This window comes from Pinus tabuliformis, chromosome J, assembly GCF_031772625.1.
Source record: "Pinus tabuliformis cultivar Carrire ecotype Pingquan chromosome J, CPIR1, whole genome shotgun sequence".
Taxonomy (NCBI): domain Eukaryota; kingdom Viridiplantae; phylum Streptophyta; class Pinopsida; order Pinales; family Pinaceae; genus Pinus; species Pinus tabuliformis.
In genome coordinates, this window is record NC_142295.1 from 121,158,346 (window position 1) to 121,179,537 (window position 21,192).

Here is a 21,192-nt window from a genome sequence, read left to right on the forward strand (position 1 = left end):
CAACATTTCTCATATATTTCTCATCATGAAGAAGGTGCACTTCCATCAAGTTTATTATGGCATGCTAGATTTGGACATTTAAACTATGATAGTCTCCGCTTGTTGAAGAAAAATGGTGTTGCTGGTTTGCCTACAATTCCTAGAAAACATAAACAATGTGATGCTTGCATTCTAGGAAAGCATAGCAAACAGTCTTTTCATGATTCACATTCAAGAACACATAGGAAGCTTGAACTTATTCATTCAAATTTATGTGGTCCAATGCCTGTTCCTTCTGCAAATGGAAATAAATATATCATGACATTTATTGATGATTACACCAGAATGTGTTGGGTTTATTTTTTGAAGAACAAATCTGATGCTTTTCAAACATTCAAGAATTTTCATAAATGGATTGAAAATGATGCACAATCTCATATTGGGTCTATTCGCACTGATAATGGAAAAGAATATACATCAAATGAATTTGAACACTATCTTCGCCAACATGGGATTAAACATCAAACAACTGTGCCTTATAATCCTCAACAGAATGGTGTAGCTGAAAGAATGAACAGAACAATTTTGAATATGGTACGATCCATGCTTTTCTTCAAAAATGTAAAGACAATGTTTTGGGCTGATGCTGTTCTATGTGCTGCATATATAAAGAATAGATGTCCATCTAGTGCTATAAGAAACAAGACTCCTTATGAATTGTGGTATGGACATGTTCCTTCGGTAAAACATCTTAGGATTTTTGGTTCCACCTGTTATGCTTTAATACCAAAGGTACATAGAAACAAACTTGGTGCTAGAAGTCGTAAGTGTATCTTCCTGGGGTATTCAAACACATCTAAAGCATACCGCCTTTATGATGAAGTAAATAAAAAGTTTGTTTTATCTAGAGATGTCATTTTTCTTGAATCATCCAAATCTGACAGTGTTGTTGAGCGGCAACTTGATCGCTTGGATAGATTCACAAAACCGAAATCATTCCAAGAGTTTGATAATCAGATTCCACATCTTGAAGGGGGGATTCCTACACTAGATCAACATGTGGAATCTCCTTCTGAAGAACAATCTCCCCTGCATGACACTCCAACAACGGATGATGCTTTAAGTGATGTAATTAATAGAATTGGGAGACTCAATCTTGATTTAGACCCAACTCAATCAATAGAACAGCCTGGACCATCTCAGAAAGGTCCCCGAAAGTGGCTGACAAAGACACTTGAAATTGTTCATCCTGATGAAATTGGAAAAACAGGAACCAGAAATACAAACCGACAAGATGGAGGTGATGTAGATAACTCTAATTCACCTGTTGATATGGATGTTACTTATGATTGTGAATTGAACTTGTCTACAGATTTTGAACCAACTTCCTTCAAAGAAGCTGCTTCTCATGATGAATGGAAAGAAGCGATGCAGAAGGAGTATGATGCCCTCATAAAGAATGGCACTTGGAAGCTGGTTGATCCTCCATTTGGAACCAAACCAATTGGCTGCAAGTGGGTCTACAAGAACAAGTACAAAGCTAATGGCTCACTTGACAAGCACAAAGCTAGGCTTGTGGCAAAAGGTTTTGCACAGAAGGAAGGGGTCGATTATGAGGAAACTTTTGCTCCACAGCAAAATGGGCCACCATCCGGACACTCTTTGCACTAGCTGCTCAGAACGGTTGGAAAGTCCATCAAATGGATGTAAAAACTGCATTCTTGAATGGAGATCTAAAAGAGAATGTTTTATGTCCCAGCCTGAAGGATTTGCTGTGAAAGGACATGAACACAAAGTATGAAAACTTGTGAAGTCCTTGTATGGCCTCAAACAAGCACCACGAGCCTGGTATGAAAAACTAACTGAGCATCTTCTGAAACTCAACTTCAATCATTTGATCTTGATGATGCAACTTTATTAGTCAAGAAAGTTGGCAAAACAGTTGTATATCTTGTGGTATATGTAGATGATCTTTTAATGACAGGGAACAATAAAAGTTATATTGCATCCATAAAGAAAGAATTAGGAAAATTTTTTGAAATGACTGATTTGGGCTATGTTCATTACTATCTTGGCATTGAAGTAACCCAACATCCAAAGTCCATATTTCTTTCTCAAAAGAAATACATTGGAGATTTGTTAAACAGATTTGGCATGACAGAGTGCAATCCCCTTTGTACTCCAATGGAACAAAACTTGAAGCTCACATCTATTGAAGGAAAGGAATTTGAGGATGCAACAAAGTATAGACAGCTTGTAGGAAGTCTCATCTACCTCACTACTACCAGACCAGACATTCCATTTGTTGTTGGAATCCTCTCCAGGTTTATGCAAAAGCCTTGTGAGGGACATTGGTCTGCTGCAAAAAGAGTTCTAAGGTACTTGAAGGGAACTCAAGACCTTGGAATCAATTATACACAGGTGGACACAGGTGGACGACTTCAACTTGATTGGATACTCTGATTCAGACTTCGATGGAGACAAAGAAACTGGGGTATCTACTTCAGGATATGTTATGAGTCTTGGATCAGGAGCTGTCTCCTGGAGATCACGCAAACAATCAGTACCAGCAGATTCCACAACAGAAGCAGAATATGTGGCAGCAGCTGAAGCAACGAAAGAAATTGTGTGGCTCAGGAAAATTCTTGAAGATTTGCAGGTAAAACAAATACAATCAACTCCACTCATGATTGATAACACCTCTGCAATAAAGTTGGCCAAGAACCCAAAGTTCCATGATCGTACTAAGCACATCAATACTAAATATCATCTGATCCGACATCATGTTGAGGCCAAAACAATCCATCTCCGTCATTGTTTCACAAACGAGCAAATTGCAGACATCTTCACCAAAGCGCTTGGAAGAGAAAAGCTTGAAAGATTCAGAACGATGCTTGGACTCACCAACATCCCTTCAGATTAAGGGGGGGAATGTTGACACCTAATCCGAAACGGATGGGTGAACTGGACAGTCATCTAGAAGATGAACTGATCCGTTTTATGTATGTATAAATAATAGTTGGCTAATGAATAAAATTATCAGTTCTTTCTTGCGCTCATTAATTTCTGGAGTTAACCTGGCCTGACAAGTTTCCTAGGGAAACTACAACTTCCCGACCATTCTCAGTTGGGGTTGGTGTAGCCCTCTTCAATTATCAAACCTCGGTGGGTCCAGAAGAGTGGCATCGTTTGTACATAGTTAGAACGACCATTTATTGAGGGTGGGTGTAGTTTACTCAATAGGCCACCTATGTTGTAGCGACGTGGTCGTTCTCGTTGTGGGGGTGGCCAGTGGAGCCCAGGATATAGATTGCAAGGGGATCCTTTGGTGAAAGAGGGCGAGCTTGATCAATTTCTTGGTGGCTCTCCTAGGTGAGTTGATCTGCCACCCGCTTTTCATTTAAGAAGCTCAGATTCGCCTTGTCCAAGCTTTGGTGGACCAACAAGCTCAAGACAGTAGAAATGACCACAATGAAATTCTCAATTTTCTTAATGATATTTTGCACAACCAAGGATGCATCTTAGATTTCCATGAGTTACTAAGCCGTAATCAGAAACACTTGCAAGATCAGATGGATAGTTTTGAAAGGAAGTTGGCCCATATGGAGTCTCACGTCCATGATACCTTTCATCGCCTGACTAACAGAGGTAACTCTGCACAGGGTCCCAACGATGATAATATGGAATGAAGAAAGTTGGAAACATTTTGTTTTTTTCTCAATTTTGTGCTAGTTGGGTTATTGACATGAAATCTCCCAGTTTGTTCAATTAGTATCCATCTTTTTTTGTATGTATTTGTTGGCCAACAAATCCAATAAGAGTGAGGCTTTTGTTTATTCGCAACTTCTCTACTCACAATGTAATCATCTTTTGAATTAATAGCAAATCTTCAACTTAAAAAAAATGATGAAATCACTATTTTCTAAGCATTTTACAATTTATGAAAAAGTAATTGTATTTAATAATTTTTATAAAAAACTGAAATTAAAATTAAATAATATAATCATGAGAAAATTAAATTTGAAATTATGAATTTTAATAAAATTCTAAAATAATTAAAATACAATCATTATGTTTAATGTAAAAATTTAATATATTTATATAAATAATTAAATTTTAATAATTATTTTGATAAAATAAAATAATTAATATTATAATAATTATAAATATCAATATAAAAGATTGTTTTTATAATTTTGTTTAATAAACATCTATTATCAACTTTATAATATAAGCGGTTTTGATAATAAATATAATAGTTTTGTTTTATTTTTAAATATAATATTTTATAACAATTAAGTAATAGGGTGACAAGTTGGGGTCAGAGTCTAGGTTTTGATAAATATAATAGTTTTGTTTTATTTTTAATACAATATTTTATAGCAATTAGGTAATAGGGTGACAAGTTGTGGTGAGCATTTATAGGGTCTTAGGAAAAATCTAATATTTTATTTTTTATAGGGCCTTTCACAATGTTTCCAGCAACTTAGTAGAAGCCTTAGCATTATGGAAAGGTGTTATGAGGAACATGCTTTAAAAAGATAGCAATCTAATAATTACAGTCCACTTTGAAGTGGGAAGCTCAATTTACAATGAATACAATGTATAAGACAAGATTTGATGATCCTAAGATATATATATATATATATATATATATATATTATATATATAATAATATATATATATATATCCTCCCATCAAGTTGGCCTAGAAGAGATGAAGTCAGCCTGAGGACATCAATACGACCTACCTTGAAGCCTATAAATAGAAGCAAAGTCAAATTCATTCGGATCATCCCATCCCAAGCAAGTTCGATATCTATAAGGAAGCTAGAGAAATGCGAAGTGGGTCTAAGGAAGCCAAAGGAAGTGCGAGTTGGGTAGAGTCTAAGAAGAAGAATAAAAACAAAATCTTGGTGTCTCTCTCTCTTTGTTTCATGCCCTAGTTTGGGAGATTGAAGTTTTCCAAGTTTTGCTGATGCCAAAAGTTGCCTAATGCTGGAAGCTGCTACATTGTTGAAGTTGCTGGAAGAGAGGTCATAGATCTCGGATGTTGAATTGGTGTGGAGGGAAGGTTTGGTCTTTGTCTAGGGTGAAGAGTCTCAAAGAATACTATTGAAAGGAAGAGAATTTGGACTGGGCTTTCCCCTCGAGAGGGGTTTTCCCTAGCATAGTGCCTATATCTAGTGTCCATTGTTTTATGTGCTTTTGCTTTGGTAATTACTTGATGAACTAAAATAAAGAATATATAAATAAAGCCTAATAAGAAGTTAATAATATCACAAGTAATTAGCAAGTATAAGAAAATCTTTTTGCCTTTCTGGTATTCTAACAAGAGAGGGAGGTGGGAGAGAGAGGGAGAAAGTGGAAGGAAGAGAGAGATGACTCAATAGAGAGAGAGAGAGAGAGAGAGAGAGAGGGAGAAAGGTGGAGAGAGAGAGGGAGTGATAAGAGATAGATGGAGAGAGAGATATAGATATGGAGAGAGAATGTGTATGTTTGGGGGGTGAGATAGAGAAATGGAATAAGAAAGATACACATAGATACAAATATAGATATTATACAATATTATATAACCATTCTAGAAACATATTAACTCCATATCTATCAAGCACTGAGAGTGATCAAATATTTCGAGGTGCAAACATTTCCTCAAGTTTTGCACTCAAAAAGTAGGTTTGCACCTCAAGAGATTTGATCCCTCTCGACACTTGATAGATTGGGGGTTAAGATGGATCTAGGTTGGTTTGTAACCAATCTATTTCTTTTAGAACACGCCTTTTATACATGTCCTTTTAATAAACTTCAACCTCAAATAAAAAACGTTTTCTTTAAATCACCTTTAGTTTTATCCCTCCATAAATAAAATTATGAATGTATCCCTTTCAAATACATAAAGCATTATTTTCAATAATTTCCAACGTGATTTGGGCTTTGCTAATGCACCTTGCACTATGAGGGCACGTTTTGCTAATGCATTCTTTTATGAAGATGACCCACATCACTGATAACACACCTCTCACTGCAAGGAGGTCACAGTATCCTGAATTGTTGTAAGTTTGTTGTGTGTAACACAACTTTTTGGATTTTCCAACAATATAATGAGTGTAGGGTTTTTCCAACATTATAATAAGCGTAGAATAGATTTCACAATGCATTATAGTGGATTTCTTTAAAAAAAAAAATATCTTCTCACGCAGACTGCTCGACTTTGTTGAAACCTCACTCTAATGCCAATTTGATAGACAGACAAAGAAGGAAACACAAAATTAACACACTCAAAATCCTAACTGTTGTTCAATTACATTGCTTGCTTAATTCAACGGTTCAAAGCTTACATGGTTATAAAGATTCCAAACACTAAGAATAGCTATGCTAATATTTAGCTCTCACACACATGACACACACATCACTATCACCTCATTGACACATAGATTCACTTTGTATTAAATAACTTGAACACACTAAGGACACACACATCACTATCACCTCACTAACACATATACTATTCTTAATTAGGTTTGATGAAATGTATATCAAATGTTTGGTAATTGTGTCAGTTTCCATTTTCAATCAAAGGGGAAATTTCAAATTTTAAAAATAGAACTTTATTTTAAAGTGTAGAAACTTTACAATTGGTAATTGTGCTAGTTTACATTTTCAATCACAACTTTTTTTTAATTTTATGTATGAAAAATTATTTTCAAGTGTAAAAATTTTGGTTAATATTTCTAATCTCTCATATGCAAACTTTAAAATATTTGGAAATAATTTTGTTAAAAAAATCTAATTTTTAATGTTTTTATATAATCTCTCTAAGTTTTTTAACGATTTTAAAATACATTAATTTTATCCTATAAAGTTTGGGCCAATCATTTTTACATCAAATGATTGGTCCAAGAGCCTATAAAATGAATATTGTGGATTTTTTGAAATCTCAAAGCTCTCAAAACCAACTAAATATTTCACATGAAATATGAAGCCATTTACTAAATTTAACCCATAAAATTTCCATTTGCCTACTACAGAGTATATTGTAATCAATTTGGGCCAAAATACTTTTACTCTTAATTAATTTGCAAAATTTTCAAAAACTATTTGCAAAGTTTGTTAAAGTTTTGGTAAAATTAAATATATTTTCTTTTAAGAAATTGAAAAATCAAATTTTGAATTTTTAAAATTTGAATTTCTAATTTTTCATTAGTGGATGATTAATTTTATGTGGTTTAAAATCAATTTGTTAGAATTAATAATTGTTTAAAACAAATACTCTAATCACCAAATGTCCTCATAAATTAATTATCCAAAAAAATATTGAATATATGAATTTTTCCATAATTAAAATTTTCTTTCCATTCATTATCATATTATTTTTAACAATAAATATTTATTTACATACAATTATTCATTATTGGCTTTCTATTAATTGTTGTATTCTTTCTAATAACAATGTAGTTGTGAAGTGTCCTCATAAATTAATTATCCAAAAAAGAAATTATATATATGAATTTTTCTATAATTAATATTTTCTTTCCATTTATTATCATATTTATTTTTAATAATAAATATTTATTAACCTATAATCATTCCTTGCGTGCTTTCTATTAACTGTTGTATTATTTTTTCTAATAACAATGTTTTTCCAACCTTTTCCATTAATATATTTTATTAATCATAATATATTTTTATAGTTTAATTATTTAATTTTTATGGACCCTTTGTCATAGAACTTTGTTATCATCTACCAATAGATTATTAGGGATTAAATTTCCCTTCTACTAAGGTTGTAGTGCTTAAATCATGCACTTAATATAACTAAAGTATATAGATTATTAGAAGTTAGATTCCCCTCCACCAAAGTTATAGTGCTTAAATCATGCACTTGATATAACTAAAGTATATGATCACATTCAATTCTCTACCATTTACATAAAAATCATATAATACTAATAAAAATTGTTGCATATTATGTTTTTACATTTATCATTTATGCATAAAATGTTCATTCTTTTCAATATTATTTTTCCTACATTTATCCATTTACAAAGAACTATCTGTGTAAAACGATCTTGTATTATTTATCCACATACTACATAGTTATGTTGGAAGCGAATGCACTTATTGATGCACTTCTAGATCCCATTGGCCCTACATGGAGGATGAGGCGCATTGGGGATGAGGGTATATCTAAGAGACTTGATAGATTATTGGTGAATCAAACTCTATACAATCATTTGGTGGGTATTAGATCTTGTATTATCCCTTCATTTATTTCTGATTATCAGCCAATCATGCTATTATAGGATGGGGAGAAAAAAGAGGAGGATCTACCATTTGAAATTTAATCTGAAATGGCTGCATATAGAAGATTTCAAGAACCTAGTTTATAATTTGTGGAAAGAGGTAATGACTCCTTCCCCGTCGAACTGCATGTCATCAATTTTCCAAAAATTAAAATCCCTGAAAAGAGAAGCTCATTCATGGATCAAAGAGAAGAAGGAGGAAGAACTTAATATCCTAAAAGAGATAGACTACATACTCTGATATTATAATAATCCTCCAGAACCTCTATACTTTTTAGAATGATACAAAACCAAAATTATTAAGTTGGAGAAAAAGAGGAGTGTGTTTCTTCGTTCACAGGAAGAAGATATCTATATGAAAAGCCAAGAGATTTGGGTTCAGGATGGAGATAAAACTCCATATTCTTCCACATGCAATATAATCTCAGGAAACAATCTAACTCTAGAAGGAAGATTAGGGATGCTACAGGTAATACATATTCCACTCAATCGACTATAGAACAGGAAGTTGTTACACATTTTAAAGGGCTATACAAGGCTCAGGAACATGATTATTCATCCCAAATGGAATATATTTCTCTTTTCCCCAACATGTTCTTCGAAGAGGATAACGAAAATCCAGGACAACTGATTATGAGTGCAGGGTTGACAGAGATATTGAAGGATTGTGCAAAGGAAAAGAGTCTTACACCAAACGGGTGGGGGGTAGAATTATTTCTACACTTCATTGAGTTGATGATGCTAGACCTTTTGGCGATTACTGAAGAATCAAGGATCCATTGATACATTTCGGGGGCCATGAATGCCACATTCATAGAACTGATATATAAGAAGGAGAAATCTGAGACCTTTGTTTTTTTTTTCTAGGTAAAAGTAATCTATTAATATGTACAGAAAGATACAAAGAGGACAAGGCCTCGACCAAGGTATTGTAGAGTATCAACAAAAACTGGACTGCCCCAACATTGGGGAAACCAGTCCAGTGAGAGCAGAAACCTCAAAAATGGTATCACTTCTCAAGTCCAGACCCCACAAAAGAAACAGTAAGATGGTTCCTTGACGATTAGTCCAGATAGGAACCCAGAACCCATGCAACACTAGCAAAAACCAAAAAGACCAGATAATGAACACCTGGGCAGCCACAGCCGGCCTCGAACTATCATCAGGCAGCCCCTGCCTATACTTCGTCAGCCACATCCGCTGCTTGGAAGCCTCGTCATGGAATGGGCTCCTCGATGATTGGGCAAGCCCACTCATCCGCCATGTCATCCACCACGTCCTTGGAAGCACTGTTGTGTGGCTCTCCCCCACCTCCATGAGTCTCTCCCCCACCTTCGTTATTTCATTATATATCGAAATACATTGAAAATGCATTGAAACTGGATTTTCTACAGACCTCAAATATTATCAAATAATATTTAGAGTACCGTCGGGTCTGCATCATCGCATCGCACATGTGAAGGTGTAAAGGCTCTGCCCCTTGGTTTCCGTCGATGCGATATTGCGATGCGATCTGATCGTAATCGCATATTGTTGTATGTAAAGGCCTTGCCCTTTGGGCCCCCCATTCTGCGATCCGCCGATGTGGTTTGGGCCGTCGATCCACGTGCATGATCAACGGTCCTTGTTTAATCACCGATCACCATAGCCATCGCAACCTGCATCATCGCATCGGGTTCACATCATTGCATCGCACATATGAAGGTGTAAAGGCTCCGCCCCTTGGTTTCCGCCGATGCGATATTGCGATGCGATCTGATCGCAATCGCATATTGCTATATGTAAATGCCTTGCACTTTGGTCTCCCCATTCTGCGATCCGGTGATGTGGTTTGGGCCATCGATCCGCGTGCGTGATCGACGGTCCCCGTTTAATCGCTAATCACCATTGCCATCGCAGCCTGCATGGCAGGCCTTTCAAAACTTGAATTACCATGCTGAATGCCACCGAACAGGCCATGTGAGGTGAAGAGGGATTCATCCATCGCGTTCTTACCAGTATCCCTATAATTACTGCAACTAGGAGCGCCTTCCTGAGTCATCTCCTTCTCAACTATTTCATTGAATTCCTTCATCTGTGCATCAGTTGCAATAGAAGATAATTCATTAGCTTTCAGAGTAGTGTTACTCTCCACCCCTATGTTGGCAAGAAGGTCAGCCACCTTATTGCCTTCCCGACGAATATGTTTGAAATTAACTGCTCTGTGGGCTCTGAGCCAATCTTCAACAAGTTCCAGTCTTTCGGCTAGTCTCCAACTGTTGCCAATTTTGTTTGAGGGAGTCCCCTGCATAACTTTGTTCACCATATTTATTAGTATTTGAGAGTCGCCTTCAATGATGAGAGGTAAAAACTCATGTGACTAAGCTAAAAGGAGTCCTTGCCATAAACTTTCAAGCTCTGCTGAGTTATTAGAGTGCCATCCTTTCGAGCCTAGAAAAGTTAGAAGGATGGCCCCTTTATGATCTCTGAAAATTCCTCCAAACCCGGCTTTACGTGGATTGCCCTTTGAGGCTCTGTAGAAATTCAGTTGGAACACATTCTGAGGAGGAGGGATCCATTTGTCTGAGATTGGACGTTTTGCTATAGTTTTGGCTGAAATTTTCAATTCTTGATTCCATTGTAGATTCCAGTTGTCCAAAATAGTCTTTTCCTATGGCAGTGAGGGGAGGTCGCCGTCATGACAAGATTGGAGTAGAAGAGTTTCATTGATTTTTTGACAGACATTGTTCCAGATGATGTCCATAGAATTTCTTACCCAATTGCGAATAGTGGTAGGGATGTCTTCCTTGATTCTGCTATCCCTTTGACATCTAAAACTGACTTTTTCCCAGAGCTTATGAGCCAGAGGGCATGTGTTCATGAGATGCAAAGTGGTTTCTTCTTCCTGATTGCAATTGGGGCAAATAGAAGGTCTATGAAAGTTTCTCTTCCGTCGATTATCCCAAGTGAGGATTTTGTTCTGACAAAGCAGCCAGAGGAAAGTGGACACCTTCAGCCATAAGTTGGGAGCCCAGATTGCTGTCCACAGTGGATCTTTGAATGCAGATTCTTTTATGATTATGTTGTAGGCTTCATGTGTTGTGAACATTCCCCTGTCTTCATATCCCCATCTAAGTACATCCTTCTTTTCTGAATATCTGATTTTCCGATTGGAGAGTTCCGTTCCAAGGATCAGTTGATCTGACTCCAGGCCATTCCAGATAATGTGATCAGGATTGACCCAATGCCTGAAGCCATGCGATAGGGTGGGCTTCCAATATTGATTGATCTTATCAAACCTGTGAGCTTCCCAATTGGGAATTTGGTGAGGATTAATCAAATCTTTTAATCTATGTTTTTGCTGCCAGGAGTCCTCCCGGAATCTCGCAATAGTACCATCCCTGACCTCCCAAAAGCTATGCTACTGAATTAGATTTTTATGTTGCTTTGCTGCATTCCAGACTAATGAACCCGGTCCTATATCAGTGAGTTGGATAAGATCCTCAACAAATCTATTATTGGCATATTTGGCTGTCCATAGAGTGGCCCAAGGAGTCACAATATAATCCAGCCGACCTAACAATAATAATATAAAGCCACAAAAATAACAATAGATGGATTCTATGGGGCACATAAATAACAATATGGGGGTAATAGGGGCACAACAATATAAATAAGGGGTATAACTACAATAGTAATGGGGTAATCACTAGTATTATAGGGACCCAACACTACATATGAGTGTGTGTGGAACCAGAGAGCTAGTAAATGGCGGTGCCTATGATTTTGGGTGGCCTGGTGCAAGGTTGATTGGCTTGGGCTGGACTAATGGAGAAATTATGGTTTGCATTGTTCGAGACGACAATGTGTATCGGTCATATGACTCGATTTTGTGAGAACTTCACTAAGATCTGGCATTTAACATCATCGCTCAGTGCCAAGAGGCATGCTAGTATCGGGACTTGGACTATAACTGGGAATGGGGTTGGCATTCGTAGTATATCCCCCTCCCCTTTTCGGTTGCAGTTTTAGGTGTTCGAGAGGCATCTTAGATATCTTTGTGGGGAGCGATTCTTTTCCCCTCGAATCTCAAATCTGACCTTTCAACTTGGGATCTCTAACAAGTGGTCAAGATGGGATCGAGACTTGGATTGGAACTGGGAATGGGGCTAACATTCACAGTATCGCCCCCCCCCTCCCCTTTTCGGTTGCAGTGCTAAGTGTTTGAGAGGTGTCTCAGATGTCTTTGCGGGGAGCCATTCCTGTCCCCTTGAATCTCAGATCTGAACCTTCAACTCAGGATCTCTAATAGGTGGTCAAGATGGGACTCACTTTTACCAAGCTTTTGAGCTAGTTCTTTGCAAAGAAGGAAATGCACATTATGATGGTTGGTCTCGATGCCGCTGGTAAGACGACCATCTTGTATAAGCTAAAGCTGGGAGAAAATGTTACAAAAATCCCTACCATTGGATCCAATGTGGAAACCGTTGAGTACAAGAACATCAACTTCACTGTTAGGGATGTTGGGGGGCAGGACAAGATCTGTCCACTATGGAGACACTACTTCCAAAATACTCAGTGTCTCATCTTTGTGGTTGATAGCAATGATAGATACCATGTTGTAGAAGCGAGGGATGAACTACATAGATTGTTGAATGAGGATGAACTACGTGATGCTATATTACTTGTGTTTGCAAATAAGAAATATCTTCCAAATGCTATGAATGTTGCAGAGATCACTGACAAACTTGGGTTGTATTCCCTTAGGTAGTGCCACTAGTATATCCAAAGCACTTGTGCCAATTTTGGTGAGGGCTTCGATTGGCTCTCCAACAACATTGCAAGCAAGGCTTGAAGAAATATGGTGAATTGGGTTCCTGGAATTTTTGTAGGGCAATGTCGCCTTATTTGTGTTTTTGTCAGAGACAGTTTGAAGAAATAAGTGCAGTCAAAGTGACTTTTGACTACTATTCAATTTCTTCTATGGGTTTGGATATTTGAAGTGTTATGGAGGTCACCAACTATTTCCCATTCCCGAGCCAGGGAGCGTAGAGGACTGTAGTGATTTGTTTGATTTAAAAAATTTGAAGATGCTTGAGCTGCATGGACTCTAAATGGGTAGCTGGAAATTGATGGTCGAATCATAAAGGTGTCGGCAATCAAGTTGAAATGCAAGACTTTGGGGCTAGTGTTGATGATTTTAATGTTGATTTTAATAATAAGTATGTCATAATACTTCTGGTTGTTATTGAAGTGACATTGGTCTGACCAACTATTGTCACATTTTTTTAGTGTGTGTTGGAACTAGTCAATCAGACAATACAAAAAATTGCGGGATATGATGAAGACATGACACTGAATATGGCATTAGAGGAGATGCATCATATACTAAGGGATGGTGGACAATAAAGATTGTGTGATTTTATGGAATAGACTCATGATCATGGTGTATTATGACTCACATATTGTAATTAAAACATATCTACATGTCATATATTGTTTTGTAATGGTTAGTTGTGGTCCTTCAAATGTTTTATGTACCTGCTGTAAGACCCAGAGAGGCATGCATACCCTTTGTTATGTGTTCCCTCTGTTAGAGAGTTTTGACAACCTGGAAGAGTGTGTCATGTGGGATGGATACACTTGGGTGGGCCGTATTGGCTTTAGACTCCATGAGGTGAAATTTTATATTTAGGGGGAGTTCATCAAGAGGTTGGGTGAACCATGTATGTGAAGGACTTCCTAGTAGACTCACAGTTAGAGTGGTTTAGAACCCATGCATTCCCGTAGATGGTTGTTACTTTATATGGACATCGACAATTGCATTAACAAGGTACAAGGTGTAATTACCAAACTGGACCAGATGTGATATAGATCTTGTAGATTGATCTCGAGACAAGTAGTCATTAAGGGGGAGTGATGGAAAATGTAATTCCTACTTGTCTCAGTTGTGACTTTCTATGTAAAGGAGTTTGTTCCTACTCTATAGGAGTCGTTATATCTATATTTCTGTAGTTTGGTGTGTGGTTGAGATATTCTCTCAACTAATTGATTGTGTGTCCAAGATGGTTTCCCTATCTTGAGACAACACTTCTTGTATATATACGTAATATCAAAAATGATCAATGTGTATAGTTTGCACTATCAAATTTTATCTGAAACATCGATCTCATATCAATTTGCTAAACAGACAAAGAAGGAAACATAAACTTAACACGCTCAAAATCGGAGCTGCAGTTCAATTACATTTCTTGCTTAATTCAATTGTTCAAATCTTACATGATTATAAATATTCGAGAAGAAAGATAAGGTTAACACACTCAAAACTCTAGCTATTGTTCAATTACATTGCCCACTCAATTCAATTTTTCAAATTTTATATGATTATAAAGATTCAAAACCGCTAAAAATAGCTACGTTAATCTTTAGATCTCACACACATGACACACACATCACTATCAGCGCACTAACACATAGATTAACTTTATATAAATAACTCGAACACACATCACTATTAGCTCGCCGACATGGATTAACTTTGTATAGATAACTTGAACACACACATCACTATCACCTCATTGACACATATACTATTCTTAATTAGGTTTCACGAGATGTATATCAAATATGTTTGGTCATTGTGCTAGCTTACAATCACATGGAAAATTTTAAATTTTAAGAATAGAAATGTATTTAAAAGAAAAAATTATAATTGGTAATTGTGCTAGTTTACATTTTCACGAAAAATTTTAACTTTAAAGATGAAAAATTGTTTTGAAGTGTAAAAATTTTGGTTAATTTTTCTAATCTGTAATATGCAAACTTTCAAATATTTGGTAATAATTTTGTTTAAAAAAGTTAAATTTTAATATTTTTATATAATCCTTGAAATTTTGAAAATTTTAAAATATAATAAATTTTTCCTATAAAGTTTGGGCCAATCATTTTTATACCAAATAGGAATTAGTTAGTCATTTTATACAGTCATAACCTTAGCACCAGTTTGGGTGAGATTGCCAAACCTACCTTTGCATCTCTGGAATTTCTCTTCGCTAGAGGCCATTGGAAATGCAATTGGGAAATTTTACTGTAGGTGCCGAGAAACAGAGGAATATGCTAGAACCACATATGCACGGATCTGTGTGGAAATGGACTTCAGCGCCGGATTCCCAGCTGAAATACACCTAACAAGTAAAGACTATGTGTGGAACCAGAAACTCGATTATGAAAGTGTCCTCTTCAGATGTCGACCTTGCTTTGAGACAGGCCACCTAGCCAAAAATTGCCCAAAAGCCTCCCAGAAAAATTCTGCTAGAAAAAATCACCACAGATCTACATGGTGGGAAGGAGCACAAAAAGAACACTACACTGTCAGCAAGGAAGAATACTCTCGAGAAAACTTTGAATTACAAGAAATCGGGCAAGATAGAAACAACTCTCAAGAGAAGCAGGGGGAAAGCCCTGCCCAACAACAAAAAGGTGAACTCAACAAACCCTCAAGCATCGACAGTTATGAGGTTTCGAATAACGCGCAAAATAAATCTTCATTTAATAGCAAAGCAGATCTCCTAGACCAAACTTCTTCTCTGACTACCTCGAAAAGGACGAACACAATAGATCGTGAAGCTAAGACACCAATGTCCCAAGAACCAGAAGAGATGAAGGAGATGCAAGATAAAGAAAGTTGGAAGACTATAGAGAAGAAAAAGAAAGCTACATCACCAATCTCGCCAAGAAAGATGAGGAGCCAGACAATTAGAAATTAAGAAATTATAGGTCCGATAGACCAATTTGGTCTCAATGGACGTTAACCATCATCATCATCATCATCATCATGAAATATGAAGCCATTTACTAAATTTAACCCATAAAATTTTCCTTGGTGAAGGCATAGTTTATTGTATTCAGTTTGAGTCAAAATACTTTCACTCTTGATTAATTTGCAAATTTTTAAAAACTATTTGCAAAGTTTATTAAATTTTTGGTAAAATTAAATATTAAATTTATTTTTTTAGAAATTGAAATTAATTTTTGAGTTTCTAATTTTTGATGGGTGGATGACTAGTTTTCTTGTTTAAAATCAATTTGTTAGCTTTAATAATTGTTTAAAACAAAAAAAAATGGCCAAGTGTCCTCATAAATTAATTATAAAAAAAAAAATTGAAAATATAACTTTTTCCATTATTAATATTTTCTTTGCATTCATTATAATATTTATTTTTAACTATAAATATTTATTAAATTGTAATCATTCATGACTGACTTTCTATTAATTGTTGTATTCTTTCTAATAACAGTGAAGTTGTGAAGTGTCCTCATAAATTAAATATATAAATTTTTCCATAATAAATATTTTTGTTCCATTTATTATCATATTTATTTTTAACAATAAATATTTATTAACCTATAATTATTGTATTCTTTTTTTTTAATAACAATGTTTTTTCAAGGTTTTCCATTAATGTATTTTATTGATCATAATAATTTTTCTTATAGTTTAATTATTTAATTGTTGCTGACCCTTTGTCATAGAACTATGTTTTTACATTTATCCATAAAATTTTACTTCTTTTCAATATTACTTTTTCAAAGCTGATTAATATATCCAAAGAAGTTAAATGATATCAAGAATGATATAGTCAGCAAGGGTAATCTAAAGAGCCCAGAAAATAATGCAAATTCTGGAAGATTATGATAAAAATTGGCAGAATTCAAAAAATTGTGGTTTATAGCTATCAAACTTCAAAATTTTGGGTGCCTCAGAGATTCTTGATGACGCTGAATCCATTTCCACTATAAAAATAAATAAGTGATTCAAACACTCCAACACTCTGATTTTTGGAATTTTTTTAGAGAATTCTGACCAGAAATCTATGAAATAGCCAAATTTATGGTTTGAGTAGACAACTCCTCTTTTAAATTGTAAATTGTATGGTTGTCTCTGTTATTTCAAATGGAAATACTGATATTTCTATGAGTTTGTCCAGGAACGTAGAGTTTTAGATCTAAGTAAAGTTGCGGTGATATATCCTAGTCTGAAAGGGTTGCTCAGAATCCTCCTATTTCCAAACATTCCAACATAGCAGGCATCCATAATCGTTTAATGTGGTTAACAATAGATTAAAATGCAGTGTTATGGGGATTTCATCGCACTGCACTTGAGGATATTTTTGAGTTATTGTAACGATTAAGGGCATTGAAAATATCTTCAGTGTGAATAACAGAACATATAAATATCATTTAAAAAATATATGCATGATTATTGCATTATGATAAACCGATAAAAAACCATGCAATATAATAGTCCGTCGGATTCATAACAATGCAACGTTACAGAGACGGAATTAGCGACGAGTAAAACGATAACTAGAAGGTACAGATATCATAGCCATTTCCTCTTTTATTGTAGATAGCCCGTTCCATAAAACATAGTTTGGACAGATAGAGATGTAGATTTAGCAGTACAAGGTGGGGTTGGAGAGCAGATACTGCTCAATCTTCTTGAACATGGCATTACTCTGTTCCTTCATCTCTTGTGCTTTGCCTTTGTCAACCGGAGTGCCAGGGAGGGTTTCGTAGTTGCAGATCCAAGTCACCACACAGCCGCCTTCTTTCCTGGGAACGATTTTGAGCTCAAAGTTTGAGGCACTCAGTTTCTTGCCGAGCAGCCCTCCTTCTGTGGTGGTATACTTGAACACCATCTTCTCCTCGTCCATTTCATCGACTCGCTCCTTCTCGTAGCTGAAATCCTTGTTAGCTGAGACATGAAAATGAAAAACCGTTATAACTGCACTCTAAGTCAATAGAGGAAAAAACTAGAAGCTGAAATATAATCTTGATTTATCCCCATTAATGTTGATTTTATAGCCATACTACCAGGGGTGAAGTTGAGCTGCTTGATGGTGCCGACTCCTCCATCTCCCTGCAGGAAGGTGACGGAAGAGAAAAAATCAGGAAAAATCTTTGGAAGGAGGTTGTGGCTGTCCTTCACTAGGGCGTTCCATAATCTCCTTGCTTCCACCTCACTCAAATCTTCACTTGTTGCAGTCCCACTCACCATCTTGATTACCTAAAGAAGTCTATCAACAACAAGAAATATAAGCTGCTTGTTGTGGTGTGCACTAAGGAGGAGGAAGAAACGGTATATATAAAGGCTAACACCCAAAACGGTGCATTTAAGAGTAGTGGTAGTTCGTTAGATGTCACAATCACGGCGTAATGTGATCCTGAGTGAATTCTTTGCAATCGTATGCCGTCGAGAATGTCAAAGGCAATAATGGAAAAGGCAGGTTAGTGCAACTGAGAACCCCATCACGGATTTCCCGTAAAATGTCGGTAAGACGACTGTAGAATGTAGAAACCAGGATTTTGTGGTGGACCGAAATTATAGATGCTGCTCAACTGGACCGAATATATAGGTTTATCTTTACTGAAATGGTTTACAATTGTACATTTATTTCAGATTCACCAATTACGTTTATCAATTTGTTGGGTAGGCCTTTATTTTGACAGCGCATTACGCTTTTCGAAAGCGTTCGGGTTTTTGAGCTTTATTACTGTGTATTTGTACTGGGCTTTTCAATTGCCGATGGCGTCATTACGGAGGTTGATTACCGGCTTTTCAAATGTCGCCTCTGGTAAATGAACTTAATTATTGGGCTCTTTAGATGCCTTGATATTTTCATCGTTAAAAAAAAACTCATAAAAATCGTCAATTTATACTTACCCATGTTATTAATTTTTAATAGTTTTATCAAATTTATATTTTTTTAAAATTATTTTCTAATTAAAAAATAAAACCCATAAAAATTGAATATTTAATATTTTACACAAATGAGAAAATTGAATTTTGAAATTTAATTAAAAATCATTTGTGTTTATGGTACACAGTAATTAATATATAATCTTATTTCTCAAATTATTTATATTTATTGTACATAGTAATAAGTGATATAGTACATAGTAATTAATAATAGAGTACACAAAAGTCAATTCTTCTCATCATTACACAATAAGAGGGGAGACATTTCAACCAATCACATTTGAGATAAATAGAAATAAAATTTTATTTAAAAATAATAAATTTAATTTCATAATGTTATATATCTTGCCAGCGACAGATATAATAAAGAAATAAGCATAATAAGAAAATGGAATGTATTTTGATGAAAAACAAGTAGATGTCATAAATTTGAACGCGAAAAACAGGTCATGTCATAAATTTAAGTGTAAACAATAATTACAACAAAGAAATATGTATGAGAAACAAAAGAAATGTATTTCTATGATGTGTTTACTAACAAAATTGTAATTATGATAAAATTAAAGTTAATTAGAGGTATGTTTGCATATTATATTTTATCCTCTTTCCATGTGAAAACAAAATTAACTATAATAAAATTAAAGTTAATTAAAGGTATGCATACAAATTATATTTTATTTTCTTGGGATGTGAATTTGTAATTTTTGAATATATTTTAGTGAAAAAACATCTATTTAACCATCATACTTATTTACATTGTATAAAATATTATATTTAAAACATTAAAACTATTGCAATTATATAAATTTAGTCTAGTAAATGTTATGATTATATAAATTAAGTCTAATAGACATCTATTTATAATAAGCATCAAAACATTTCATAATAGGTTTTACATTACTAAAACTAAAAAAATCATAAAATTAACTAAATTATAACTTTATTATTATTATTAATCAAATTTTTTTAATATAAATTAGATAAATCTCAACTTTTGATCACTGAATATCGTATAATATTCTATGGATGTTAAATCTCTAACATGTGCCTAATAAATATTGATAACTAGATTGAAATTCTAAATTACTATTCCAAAATAGGCACATTAAACTAATTATTTATTTAATATTTTTATTTTTAATAAAAATGTTAAATTAAAAGTTATATTATTAAAAAATAAAAGTTGAATAAATTTAAGTAAATAATTGAAACATGTATTCTAACTAATAGACAAAATGAATCTCTCGGCTGGGGTGACGATCGAGGGAAGTACTATCGAAGATGGGAATGATTATCCCCCACGTGACCATCTTAATTCATAAACATGTTGGTGCAAGAGCGTTGAGAATCTGCTCGACGAATGTTCTTGAGACGGTGGAAGGAATATTAGGGAGGTTGCTAACTTCGAAAATCATTTGGAACAATAATGCTATGAAATTTGTAGCAGAGGATGGAACTGTTGGCTCCAATTCTACAAGTGGACTTCTCCGAGCCCCGAGTTGCTTCACTGCTAGAGGTGTGTTTTGCATAGTGGTTCAGAGGTCTGAGAAGGATGAACTGCAAGTTCCTCTTGTTGCTCACTTTGTAATCCGGGACCCGGGTTCGACTGATTTATTGGGCCTTTACACTGATGGAAATATTCGTGGTGAAGGCGACAACCCATTACAAGGATCCTTCCAAGCGGTTTGGCTGTGCAACGCAAGGAAGGTCGCATTGCATGTTAGTGGATTATCTCAGGTAATTTTTTGCCAATCTCTCCATTTTGGGTGGATTATTCGGTCTTCTCTAGTATTCTGGCCTAGTTTTCTCCCAAGGTTGCTTGAATTTGTGTTATGTACAAAATTTAAACAAATTTAAGGGGATAATCATCTCGCTCTATTTTTATTTAGGAAGTTTAGTGTTATTCTTCTTTTGTCAGAGATCTATCGGCCAGAGACAAGTTTGACACTTCTTAGTCGCTGCTGGTTAGTGTCAGGAGCATGGAGAATTTTCTTGCTCTGGGCGCTTGGCTATTGGAGTCCTTGGAGTGTTGGGTTTAGGAACGCCGCTTCCAAATCTTGTTTTTTATCTTAGTGACCACAATCCATTGTGGGCGTCTGTTGTTCATTGTTTAGAGTGTGTTTTTGTGATTTGAGGTGGGTTTCCTAGGGAAACTACAACTTCCCAACCA

At 35.2% G+C, this 21,192-nt stretch overlaps 1 protein-coding gene and 1 pseudogene across 1 annotated transcript; one reads left to right on the forward strand and one right to left on the reverse strand.

The window, feature by feature from the left end:
* Positions 1-12,581: 12,581 nt before the first annotated feature.
* LOC149225869 (ADP-ribosylation factor 1 pseudogene) lies at positions 12,582-13,115 on the forward strand (annotated as a pseudogene).
* A 4,384-nt stretch (positions 13,116-17,499) lies between these two features.
* On the reverse strand, positions 17,500-18,372 carry LOC149225870 (pathogenesis-related protein 1-like). Its single transcript, XM_089375157.1, has 2 exons — positions 18,137-18,372; positions 17,500-18,017 (listed from the first exon to the last, which is right to left on the reverse strand). Exons 1-2 carry the CDS (start codon positions 18,318-18,320, stop codon positions 17,716-17,718), a joined length of 486 nt encoding a protein of 161 aa, XP_089231283.1. The 5' UTR covers positions 18,321-18,372; the 3' UTR covers positions 17,500-17,715.
* Between the last annotated feature and the right edge of the window lie 2,820 nt (positions 18,373-21,192).